The 13230-nt window shown below is 46.8% G+C and overlaps 1 protein-coding gene across 5 annotated transcripts; it reads left to right on the forward strand.

The window, feature by feature from the left end:
• The first annotated feature begins 266 nt into the window (after positions 1–266).
• Positions 267–5887, forward strand: CZIB (CXXC motif containing zinc binding protein). 5 transcript variants are annotated; one of them, XM_047724206.1, is made up of 8 exons: positions 267–418; positions 625–708; positions 1740–1796; positions 2147–2228; positions 2433–2464; positions 3927–4004; positions 4690–4755; positions 5625–5887. In XM_047724206.1, the coding sequence occupies exons 1-8, from the start codon at positions 413–415 to the stop codon at positions 5700–5702; spliced, it is 483 nt and encodes a 160-aa protein (XP_047580162.1). In that variant the 5' UTR covers positions 267–412; the 3' UTR covers positions 5703–5887. The 5 variants fall into 5 exon arrangements, with proteins under 5 accessions (XP_047580162.1, XP_047580158.1, XP_047580159.1 ...); XM_047724202.1 differs by having other exon boundaries at positions 625–682; XM_047724203.1 differs by lacking the exon at positions 625–708 and having other exon boundaries at positions 334–418.
• Positions 5888–13230: the final 7343 nt, after the last annotated feature.

Genomic DNA, 13230 nt, shown 5'->3' on the forward strand with positions numbered 1-13230 from the left:
CCAAGCAGTTGTTGGGTGAGAGAAGAACGAGTAGTGAAGAGTCAGGAAAGAACTGAGGTGCAGGAGGAAGCCGTGGCAGAGCTTTCCTGCAAGGACTGTGTTTGCTACGGTATCCCTCAGACTAGCATAGTGCCGGCACGAGATCGGCGTTCAGCAAGAATCTGGAAGCAGGCTTCGGCGGGTCTGAGCTAACACTAATTGAGCCCTCAGGACACTTGCACAGGCCCACTTAAAGAAAAAAACAAGCCCAGGTCGCTAACCAGCCGCCGTGAACGCCCCGCCCTCTCCCCCGCCCCACGCACGCCGGAGGTCCGCACCCCGTGCGCCCGCAGCGCCCACGTTTACGACCGGCCGGAAAGTAGCGGCGGCAGCTTTCGCCATCCCGGGTCGGGCAGGGCCGAGCCGAGCCACTATGGGGGTGAGGCGCAGGCAAAGTGCCGCCAGGGCAGGGACGGGGAGGTGGCGAGGACCTGGGAGGCGGGAGTTCGTGCCAGGAGGGACTGAGAGAAGTGGGCTCGCGCTGAGGAGTGGGGAGGCAGAGCTCGAATCTAGGAGGGGCAGGGCCGGGCCTCGGTAGGATGCGCAGGCGCGGTTCATGCACTTGCTCTGGCACTCCCTCCACAGAAAATTGCGCTACAGCTCAAAGCCACGCTGGAGAATGTCACCAACCTCCGCCCCTTGGGTGAGGACTTCCGGTGGTACCTGAAGGTGCGACTGGAGGGGCGGTAGGCACCGCGAGGTTCCGGAAGGGGGTGGGGCGCCAGGGGGCCGGGCCCAGAGAGAGCTTTCCCGTGCCGAAGTGCGACTCCAAGGGCAGCTTTGTCTCAAACCATTAATCATGGACATGTGTAACCGCTAAGTGGTATTTTCCTTAATAGAATTTATTCGCTTTTCTAAATGTATTGGTTAGTTCTTAATTACTAATGTCTCGGAGATTTCCTCCGTGAAATATTTTGTTTTGAAAACAGTAAACGAGAGACTACTTGAAGGGGTCTTGGGATTGTTTAGTAAGGAGGGGGATTTCACCTTCTGTTTTAGTTGATTAGGCTTTATTTATTGGGAAATCCCTTTAGTTTTGATCGTGGCTTCCTCCATCCCTCCCCACCCCATACTGGTGAATCTGGTACTCTGGTGGCTTGGTCTACAGACGCCCTTAACTCTTCCAGATCACCGAGCTTCTGCTCTGTTTCCCTCCTCATCCAAACCCCAGCATCCTTCAGATCCTGGCAGTAGCTCTATTCCTTTTAGGAAGCTTTCTCGCCACCTTTACTACCAAATATTTTGAAGCTCAAGTACCAGGGTTTATTTGAGAAATTGATGTTCTTTCACTTCAAAAAGCACAGAGTCTAGCGGAGGAGACAGAGAAATAGAGTAACAACAGTGATAAGTACTTTTAGTAGGAACCTACAAGGCCTGTGAGAACACAAGGGAAGTTCCAGATCCAAGAAGGAGTGGAGGTTGGCGCTGTTGAGACCATTTCAGTACTACAGGAGCCTTGAATTTCCAGCCAGACAGGGTACTTCTTAGAGGAGGGTGGGCACACCAGCAGAAAACAGAAACCCTGGCCTGTTCTTTGCCCAGAGAGAAATTTTGGTTATGTCCTTGGTGGGTTCTAAGGATGAGGTGCGGTAGTTGATGGGAAGATAGGTTGAGCCTGCCTACGTCACACTTTCTTGCCCTTCCCCTGTCTGCCTGACTGAGCTAAACTACTTTACTGATCTTCTTTTTCCTCCCCCAAGATGAAATGTGGCAACTGTGGTGAGATTTCAGAGAAGTGGCAGTATATTCGGCTGATGGTAACTACTCCCCCTACCACCATGCCCACATACAAACACATATAGGCCTCTCCTCAGGAATTTGGGGAGGGAACCAGTGGCCCTGATCTCTCAGGTCTTTGGACACTTTTTGTGGTTTGGAAGGGCAGCCATTAGTATGGTCAACACTGGGAAGAACGGGCTTCTTCAGAATGTGAGGCAGAGTTCAAAATCAAGGGGAGTCCCTTTCTCAGCCTCAGGAAGTTCCCCAGGATTCTTGTCGTAGCAGATGGCATTCTGTTTGGGTTTTGGTCTCTTCACCTATCTAGTAAGTGGTAGACGGGATCATGTCTAATTAATGTGTGACTACAGATTCTGTTTACCCTTGCCAGGACAGTGTGGCACTGAAGGGAGGTCGTGGCAGCGCCTCCATGGTCCAGAAGTGCAAGCTGTGTGCGAGGGAAAACTCCATCGGTAGGTCAGGTCACAAATCCTGAGTTCTGCCAACTGGGGCTACATCTTCCTGATACAAAGCAGGCTCATGTTACTGTGGGTAGACCCAGGCCTGAGATGCCCAGGCTGTGGCAGCCAACTCTTTTCCCCAGAGCCACATATGGTCACCAGGATGGGGGCAGCGTATGGCCTCAAGTCAACTTTGTCTTCTCTTTTACATTTCAGAGATTTTGAGCAGCACCATCAGATCTTACAATGTAAGTTTCCTGTTGTGGTGGCAGGTGGTGGGATTAAATCTAAGCTGGGAGCTAGGAGGTTGGGGTTCTAGAGTTCTATCTGTACCAGAGTGACTTGCTGTGGGATATTCATTCATATACTCACTTGTTCACTCATTCACTCACTCTGTCACCATACACTGGCTGAGTGCCTGGTAGGCAGAAGATTCATAATCAGGCTATTACAGTGTCTTCTCTAATAAGCACTGGGCTGTGGGAGCTCAGGGTACCTCTGGCCCAACCCTTCCACTCAGGTTCCATCTCTGGGAGCACTTGCCCTTTCTATACTGGGGGACTTGTGAGCCTTCTCTGGTACCCTTGATATTGACATTAGTTATACATGACTGTGTAACAAATCAGTCCAAAGGGGAGAGAGGGAGTGTGTGCTTTTAAGTCTCTTTGTTTAAAGGGTAGTTACTTGTATTCACCCATTACTTACTATTTTTTTAAAGATTTTATTTATATGAGAGAGCATGAGCAGGGGGAAGGTAGGGAAGAGGGAGAATCAGACTCCCCACTGGGCACTCAGCCCAATGCAGGGCTCAGTCCCAGGACCCCAAGATCATGACCTGAGGAAGTCAGACACTTAACCGACTGAGCCACCCAGGGGGCCCCCCTTACTTAGTATTTTTGAAACGTCTGATTTATGCCAAATTCTCAGCTTTGTTCTGAAGTTAAAGAGAGAAGTCACAAGGACTTGCTTTCAAGTAAATAATGTATAGTAGATGAGACACACCAGCAAACAAAAAGCAAACCAGGGCCCACAGAGAGTGCCTCCTCTGTGCCGGGCACATAACTGGTGTGTAGGAAATGATTTTACAGTGAAGGACAGAATGAGATTGAATGTGTGGGTGTGGTGCTTGGTCAGGAGGCTTGAATTTCCTCGTTCTACCAGCCCCCTCAGAGGTGCCTGTTCCACGTGAAAACCCCATTTCAAAGGCTTTTAAGTCCCCCTCCTGCCTCACAACATGGCAGAGGTTTAGTCAAAGGCTGCAGTTAAATGTCCCGGGCCATTGGGAAGATCTGGAGACTTTATAGCATAACATTCTTGTTCACATTTTTTTATTTTGATAATTTTATCTGCCATTTATTGAGCATAGTGTCAGGTACTATAGCTAGGAACTTTACACATAGTTAAGATTTTCACAGCGAACCTCAGCCCAGTCTGACAATCTTAGGCCCTAGCTGGGAAGAGAGGTAGAGCTGTCTGAGATCATATCCAGGCAGGCCGACTCTAGTACTCAGTCTTTCTTCTGCAGCAGCTCTGTCCAGGCAGGTCTCATGAGGAGCAGTACCCAATGCAGGCCTTTTCGAGAAGAGGAGTCGCTCTCGAGTCCCATCTGGGCTAACGGGTTGTAGGGCCCCCTTGGCAGGAAGGGCAGCAGCACTGAGATCTTTCCAAGGGCCCACTGGCGCCTGCGCCGTCAACACACTTCTTTTCTAGGCTGAAGACAATGAGAAGTTCAAGACAATTGTAGAGTTTGAATGCCGAGGCCTTGAACCAGTTGATTTCCAGCCCCAGGTGCGTAACCTGTATCTGTGGGGAGCTCATACAGGAAGTAATAATAGAACTTTGCTTTATCCAGAGACCGTGGACTAGGACTTCTCCTAAGGGTAGTAATTGTTATTAAGTGCCTACTGTATATTGGGCACTGTGCTGGTCACGTTTACATATTACTTCATTTAATCCTCACAGTAACCCTGTGACGTTAACTCATCCTATTGTTTGGACAAGTGAAAACTTTTTTTCAAGATTTTGCAGCTTGTGCGGGGTGACAGTAAGCATGGGAACAGTCATTTGAACCCTGGTCTGACTCCAGAGCCCGCATTCATCCCACCTTATTTGTGCAGCTGTTTCACCTCATGACAAATCTGTGAGGCAGGGAGACGAAACAGCCTTCTCATCCCCGTCTCCTAAACAAAACTAAGGTCCAGAGAGGGGAATGACATGCCCCAGGTCTTTTGGGAGTTCGGGTAGTGGAAAGGTTTACCCTTCACCTCCTGCCTCTGGTCCAGGGCTCTAGTTGAGAGGAACCGCTGTAGTACTGGGAAGGCTACCAGGCCTGGGAAGTACATGATTCCAGAACAGGTGCTCGCACTGCATCTCTGCCCTCCCATCCCAAAGGTGGTTTGAAAAGAGCCAGTTCCCTGGCCAGGCCTCTGCCCCCTTTCCCCCAGACTAACCACTGCCTTCCTGTCACCTCCAGGCTGGATTTGCTGCTGAGGGTGTGGAATCGGGGACAGTCTTCAGTGATATTAATCTGGAGGAGAAGGTACAGGACTTTGGGGCCTTGTGGGGGCACTGTATGGAACCTGTCATACAGTGGTGGGAACTACCCTTTCGGTGAACAAAGATCAACAGAAAGCTGACTCTGCCTTCTTATTTTTGTTGGTGATTTTGGTGTTTAAATGGCTCCAAGTATAGTGCTAAAATGTTATCTAGTGTTCCATAAGTGAGAAGGCTGGGATATGCCTAATGGAGAAAATGCATGTTAGATAAGCTTTGTGGAGGCATGAGTTCTAGTGCTGTTGCCTATAAGTCAACTATATATAAGGTGTTTTTAAACAGAAACCTACCCAAAACAAAGTTGTATATTGATTGGTTGAAGAAAATGTGATCAGAGGCTTCTAAAAAACGTAACCCTGTATTTCCCCTGGGAGCAGTGGTTCACTATTTACTAATTCAATATTTGTGGTGATTTTGTAGAATATAACTACCATGAATAATGAAAATCAATTGTATTACTGAAAATGTTACTACCTTAAATAAGCCTGTGGTCAGGCTTCAAAAGGAGGACGGAAACCTCCTTCAGTTTGGATAGCACCTGATTAACAACAACAACTGGAATTTACGGAGCTCTTATATGTCCCTGACATGATGCTAAGTATTTATACCTGTTTCCCCATTTGCTTCTTTCAACATTCAACCTGTTTTTGTCCCTTTTTTTAATAGAGGACAGAATTGAGGCTCTGAGAAGTTAAGTGAACTTGCCCAGAATGCACTCTAGCTCTGTTCTAGGTCATATATATTCATGAATGTCTCAGTAAGAGCCTGAACTGGGCCTTTAAAGTCCCAGAGTGCCATAGTCCCCACTGTCCTAAACCATCTCATGAGGCTGACAGGGCCATTTTTTTCCCACAGGATTGGACTGACTATGATGAAAAGGCTCAGGAATCTGTGGGAATCTACGAGGTCACCCACCAGTTTGTGAAGTGCTGAACCTTCTTCCTGCACACTTGCCTCTAAGAACTGAGAAGGGACAACGTGCCCCAGGCAGCAGAGCCCGCTGAGGCGAGTCCCCTCATCCCTTGTCTCCTGGAAGTTATCCAAGCCCACACCGCTGCATGCTGGGCTGTGTCACAGCTTTCCAAGTCCCACCAATAAAAGCCCCTGTTTGTACTGCACTGGTGCACGAAGGCAGAGTCAGGTAATAGCAACTCCCTCCACAAATAAGAATTTCATGTTGGAAGTCTCTGGTTGCTTCCTGGCACATTCCCACAGTAGAGGATCCAATTTGTAAAATATGCAGGAGCACATAGCTTCTGAGGGCTCTCCACCTCTTGGGGAGCAGGTAGGTTTACCCAACGGACCTAAGGTGTCAAAGCGAACAGTGCAAAGAGCAGCTGGGCCTGTGGAACGATGCCATGAGCCCCATGGTCCTGAGCCAAAACAGTACATCGATCACCTTAGCTCTCAAGCAAACCCAGGCATTTCTAGCTGGTGTCACTTCATAGTCCAGGGCTAGCAGGGACTTTAGAGGCAGCAGCCCAGTGCTGGCATGAATCTGCTCTGTGAAGTTCCTGGACTGTCATCAAGTCTTTGTCCATTTGCTGTGATGGGGCAATCGTCTCCCACCAGGGGAGTCCATAGGAAAGTTCTTCCTTCTGCCAAGTCAGCATCTTTGCTCCCTAAAGTTCCTGCTGGTCCTGGTTTGTCACCTTTGTGGTCACTCTTCCATGTTCTGATCCCTGGACAGTCCTGTGGAGGTCTGAAGACAGGAGTCAGGGCCCTGTAAGTCTCGTGGGCCTGGTTCCCGGGGTCTGAGGATCCCCTGCAGAGTAGAGAGAGTTGTTTGGTGCAGTTAGTTAGATGGTGAGGGTATGCTCAAGCATTCACACTGGTGAATCCACCATTCGGAAAACCTGTTGTGAGACACCTTATTTCACCAGTGTTGCAGAATTTTTTGGAAGTAAAAATGATTACTTTCATTTTTTGAGAGGCCCATTAGGAAAAAGTATGCCCACTTCCAGACTGGTTGTGGGGGGCACTAGAAAAGTAGCACTACTACCTCAGATTTCAGGTTAAAGCTGGCTGTGTCCAAGGGTGGTAAAGCGATCCCTACCTTGTCCGTTCTCCAGTCTGGCATCTACATCGTGTTTCCTCTAGGTTCCCTGTGTTCCTGGCCTCGGACCTGCTCTTTCCTGCATGTGACAGAGTAGAACTTCTTTGGCCCGCCGTCAGCCAGCAGGTCTGATAATAATGAAAATCAATTGTATTACTGAACATGTTACTACCTCAAATAAGCCTGTGGTCAGGCTTCAAAAGGAGGACGGAAACCTTTAGGTCTGTCCAGTCTGTCACACCCGGGGTCCAGTCCACTGCCCAGGCTGAAAGCAAGTAAGTGGAAGCAGCCTGAGAAAGCAGCCTTTCTGGGTTTTAGTCTCTTACGCAACAGCCAGTGTGTGTGAAGCTCACAAAGACACAATAAAAGGATCTCAAGGTTTCCTTTATATTTTAGATTATTTTCTCATTTTTCAGGAGGTGGAAGAACCCAAATAATCATTAAGGGATTAAAGGAAAATTAGATGATATCAACAGATGCAAGTGTTCAGAAAAAGTGTTCAGTAAAATTTAATACTCATTCAACAACAAAAACAACAGAACTGTAGAAACTCTGAGCAGACTGGGAATAGAAAGGAACTACCCTCACCTCACAAAGTAGATCTATAGAAAATGTAGAGCAAATGAAATGTGTGAAGTAGTCCAGTCAAGGTCAGGGTGAGCTGAGGATACCCCTGATCACCACTACTCTTCCTATGCTTGAGGTCCCACCCAGTGCCCTAAGACAACAAAAAAAGTAAAGGGAAGCTATCGAAAAGGAAGAAAACTCATTTTCATGGATTGTGATTTTCCACTTACAAAATAGAAAAGCATTAATAGGTGCTGGATTTAAGATCAATATACAGAAATCAAATCCATTTCGGTACACCGATGACATTCTGCAAAATAAAAATTGAAAAAAAAAAAGTACTATTTATAATAGTAATAAGAAAAAATACCTCCAAAAGTAACTGGGAGTTAAATCTATCAAAAATGTTCATGACCCTAGTATGTGAGAAAATTATTAAACTTTGCTGAAAGGTGTTAAAGCCTAAGTAAATGGAGACCTATATACTATTACTGGAGGATAGGAAGACTTGGTAGTATATCCTTCTCAACAAGTGTATTTATAAAGTTCTTGTCCAGATCTCAACTTTTTTTTTTAAAGATTTTTTATTTATTTATTTGACAGAGAGAGATCACAAGTAGGCAGAGAGGCAGGCAGAGAGAGAGGAAGGGAAGCAGGCTTCCTGCTGAGCAGCGAGCCCGATGCGGGACTCGATCCCAGGACTCTGGGATCATGACCTGAGCCGAAGGCAGCGGCTTAACCCACTGAGCCACCCAGGCGCCCCTCAACTTTTTTTTTTTTAACAGAAGTTGATTTTGAAATCTGATGCAACGCAGGTGGGAGTCCCCCCTCTACCGGATGCCACGATGTAGTGACAGAGCAGTGGCAATGAAGCCAGCACCATACTGGCCCTGTGATGGACAAACAGACCAGTGGGACAGTAGACAGACCCCTGCATGTGTGAAAACTGGTTTAGGAAAGGTGCTGTTGCAGATCAGTGGGGAAATTTTTAACTCCCCAATAAACGGTGCTGGGGCAGTTGTTTGAATATGCGCAGTAAAAGACACTGGGACTCTGTTTCTATTCCGCCATTAGTTATCTTGGGTGCTTTGGTGCAGCAGCATGTTGGGGTAGAAGAACCCCGGGCTCAGTGTCTGGCTCACTGTAAACGCTGGGCAAGTCCTGTCCCTCTCAGGACCCCAATTTCTCCATCTAAAATAAGGGCACTTTCAGGTCTGACATTGTTACTAAATAAGAATTAGTCAAAATGGTGGTGGCATGTCTGAGGCCTGCCCCACATCACCGAGAAAGTTAGTTCCCTGCCCCACACTCCAGGACAGGTCTCCTGTCCACACTGTGGAAGGTAAAGCTGCTGGATGCAGGGACAAGTGGAAAATGAGACCATCTGAGTCCTCAGTATGCCCTTCTAAAATTATCCTTGCACAGCTGTTTAAAAGGTGCCATCTTTACCCAAAAGCATTTTTTAAACTTGGCTCTTGGTGAATGACAAGTTGAAGGTTGGGTAACATTAAGCTGCATCCTCGTGTACAGCAGTTATTTCCATTATTTCCCAGGAAGGGCAGAAGCACCCAGGATCTCTGCCTGACCAGGCAGCCTGATCATTTGTGAGCCAAGTCACCCTGGGCTGAGCCCTATCCCTGGTTAGCCATCAGAGCCCCAGAGAAGGCTGCATGCCTGGCCTTCAGAAAGCTCGGGACTCAGGACAAGGACCATTTCCACTCTCTTGACACTTAACTATGCATCTGAACTTTGATTCCGCCATCTTCCCTGAGGGCTTCTGCTGCAGTAGGCGCTACCGGGAGAAGATGAATGAGACCCAAGCTGTCCTGTTCAAGAGCCAAGCAACTATAACCCACTAACTAAAACAGTTACTCCCAAACAGGTGCACTGGATCACTGGGAAAACTTTTGAAAAAGACATTTCCTGGCTCTACATTCCTACTGAATTAGAATCTCTGGGCTAAGATCTGAGATTTCCTTTAATTTAAAAGCATTCTCCAATGAATCTGGTGTATCCAGATGACCAGAACACACAGCAGGGTGTGCTCTGGGCTGCTGTGGGGACTGAAGGAGATAATGAAGACAACATGTTCAGCACAATGTCAGGGGCACTATACAGAGGGAATGGAAGCAGTGACAACTTGGTTAGAAATGCAGACAGTCTGTGCTGTTCTCTAAACATGTTGCTGCTCCCTGAACTGGGAAACAGCAGTGAATAACTAACCACGTCCTAATTCCCCAGTATGGCTGTTACAGCTCCCTCTTCTGAGCCTATTGCTTCCTACTTAGAAAGAATTGGTTTGGAACCAAAAGATACAATCTCATGAGATAGGACAAATGCCAGGCTTGATTATAAGAGCCAATTACTTAGATTTACAGCAGACATGGATTGAGAAAGACCTGGGGGCTTTGGGTTAATCCATAAGCTCAACCTACGCCAACTGCAAACTGACTGAATTACAAGTGGTCACAGGCTAGATCAAAAGAAATAATGGCAAGAGGGAGGGTGAGAGCAGTGCCCCCAACCATTGGTCAGTCCATGCTGTGGGGCTGTTTGATTTGGTGCTCTGCACTTCAGTGCAATTATAAACAAAACTCACTAGGCCTGAAGATGATTCCTGTGGGGTACAGCAAGAGAACAGAAAAAGTTTATCCAGGAGAAAGCATGAGGCAGGGCAGGGGTGGGGGGCAGACATGATCAGTTTTTACAGAGCTGAAGGATTCCCATCCGGGCAAGGGCAAAGACAGCGACACTCCATAGGGGCAAACGAGCACCAAGTGTAGAGTTTCAGGAAGATAGATTTCAACACAATACGAGAGAGACTCTCCTAATGTTTGTCCAAAATCAGAATGTGATACATTATAGATGGGGAGCTCCTAATCCCTGGAGATATTCAAGAAGAAAAGATTGTGAGGATTCAGGCCTCACAGGTGACTTACACAAGACCAGATTTATCACATCAGAATTCCGGTTTTGATTCATCCAGGCAGGAATTACTGGGCTAGACAATCCAAGGAATTACACAACCTTCAGTTAAGAATCGCTGCTGCTTGAAATGGGATGGGACAGGGGAGGGAGACAAACCGTAAGAGACTCTTAATCTCAGGAAACAAACTGAGAGTTGCTGGGGGGCAGGGGACGGGGAGGGATAGGGTGGTGGGGTATGGACATTGGGGAGGGTTTGTGCTATGGTGAGTGCTGTGAGTTGTGTAAGACTGATGATTCACAGACCTGTAACCCCTGGAGGAAATAATACATTATATGCTTGCTTATTTATTATTTTAAAGGTTATTGATTTATTTATTTGACAGAGATCACAAGCAAGCAGAGAGGCAGGCAGAGAGAGAGGGAGGAGGAAGCAGACTCCCCGCTGAGCAGAGAGCCTGATGTGGGGCTCGATCCCAGGACCTTGAGATCATGACCTGAACCGAAGGCAGAGGCTTTAACCCACTGAGCCATCCAGGCACCCCTATATGTTAATTAAAAAAAAAAAAAAGAAATGCTACTGCTACAGAGTGGAACTGTCAGAGGGTAACCGGTGAGAAAACTAAAAACTTCTTTCTCCCTTTTGAAATAATGACTAGAGAGGGAAATGAATTTGCAATCAATTCAATGCGCTAGCTCCTCTGGACAACCTGGGCACTCACCAGGCTGCTGCTGCTCTTCCTGCTCAGCCAGCAGTGGTGTGGAGAGGCTGTTTCCGTACATTCTTCATATTTAACTGTAAGCACTGTTGTTCACTCTCTCTGCCCAGCTCCAAAACCTCTAACTACAGCAACAGTCACCATCCTGCTGTTCCATGTACTACACAGTTCACATGCCATGCCATGCACTGTGTTGAATGTGGAGATACAGGATACAGCCTTTGCCCTCGAGATGCTTGCTGTGACAATCAATCACAGTACAGGGCTTCAGAGGGATAGTCAGTTCCCAAATATTTAACAAGCCCTGGGGCCCCTCTGGTCGCCCACAGTCTAACAGTGGAGAAAGCTGCAGAAACTGCAAAGTATTGTGGGAAAGGTGAGACAGCCAAAAAGCTTTAGGCATACTCGGGAGGGGCACTAATTAATTCAGTCTCCAAGGATGGGGTGAGGGAAGGTTTCCTAGAGGAAGTGAAATCTAGCTGAAACCTGAAAGTTGAGCAGATGACCAGAAGTGCGGGGAGGAAGTTGTGTTCCAAGCAGAGGCAACAGCATGGCATGGCATCCCTGAGGGAGTGTAAGCCTTTAAGAGAGCTGAGACTGAAAAGATAAGCTGGGTCAGCTCCATCAAAGACTCAACTGTCCCATTAAGGGGCGTGAACTTCTTTCCAACGTAATGAAAAACCATCTTAGAATTTTACGCAGGGATATGATCGGCTTGAACATGAGAAAAATCACTGGCTACAGTGAGGAGGGAGAATGGACTGGAGGGAATGAGTGGGGTCTGAAGGCAGGAGGGCCAGTGAGGAGTGAATAAATAGACTCCATCTCTTGACAGGAGGAGCTACAAAATTATCTTCAGAGGTATGGGTGCCCGGAGGGAACAAGACAGATCTCCAACAATAACCCACCCTGTGTCAGGCTCCTTAATGGCTAAAACAGAAGTCCAAACTAGGAGTAGGAGGATGGAGGACAGGATGACCCTGCAACACCATAACCTTCCTTTCTCCATCTACCACCTGTCTCATGTCTACCTCCTCAAATCCTGGCTCCCATTCTGTCATTGTGTCACATGAAGATAACTGGAAAGGTGATCTGGAAAGCATGCTTGATGTGGTCTAACTTAAAACATAAGCTATTAGAAACCACACTGAGGTACCACTTCACACCCACCAGAATAGCTATATGGCAAAATAGATGGAGGGGCGCCTGGGTGGCTCAGTGGGTTAAAGCCTCTGCCTTCGGCTTGGATCGTGATCCTGGGGTCCTGGGATCAGGCCCCACATCAGGCTCTCTGCTCAGCGGGGTGCCTGCTTCCTCCTCCCTCTCTCTCTGCCTGCCTCTCTGCCTACTTGTGATCTGTCAAATAAATAAATAAAATATTTAAAAAAAATAGATGGATGTAAGTGCTGGTGAGCATGTGGAGAAACCGAAACCTTCATATTCTGCTGGTGGAAATGTAAAATGGTTCAGCTACTGTGGAAAACACCCTAGCAGTTCCTTCAATGACTAAACAGAGCTACTACATGACTTAGCAATTCCACTAAGTCTATACCCAAAAGAAATGAAAACATGTTCACACAAAAACTTATACACAAGTATTCACAGAATTATTCATAATAGCCAAAGGTAGAACAACGCAAATGACCATCAACTGATGAATGAATAAATGTGATATACCCATATGCTGAAATAGTATTCAGCAATAAAAAGAAAATAAGTACTGATACGTAATAGAGCATGGATAAACCTTGTAAACATTATGCTAAGTGAGAGAAGTCAGTCACAAAAGGCCTTACATATATAGTATAATTCCACTTATGCGGAATGTCCAAGATAAGAAAATTACTACAGGGACGAAAAGTAGATTCGTATTTTTAGTGTTTGGTTGCGGGGCAGGGATTTGAGGGAAAAGGGGAATGACTGCTAATGGGTACAGAGTTTTTTGGGGGATGAAAATGTTCTAAAATTGTAGTGTAGTGATGGTTGCACAACTGTGGATATGCTAAGATGACTGAATGATAGATTTAAATAAGTAGACTATATAATATGTGAAGTATATCTTAATAAAGCTGTTTAAAAAAAAAAAAAACCTGCATGGTATCTGCAAAACTCTCTTTGGGGCTTCTGGGCGAATCTCAATGAGAAGCAGATAATCTCTAGAGAGGCTGGTATGGCTGTGAATCTGGATTTGTGC

This window comes from Lutra lutra, chromosome 4, assembly GCF_902655055.1.
Source record: "Lutra lutra chromosome 4, mLutLut1.2, whole genome shotgun sequence".
Lineage (NCBI taxonomy): Eukaryota > Metazoa > Chordata > Mammalia > Carnivora > Mustelidae > Lutra > Lutra lutra.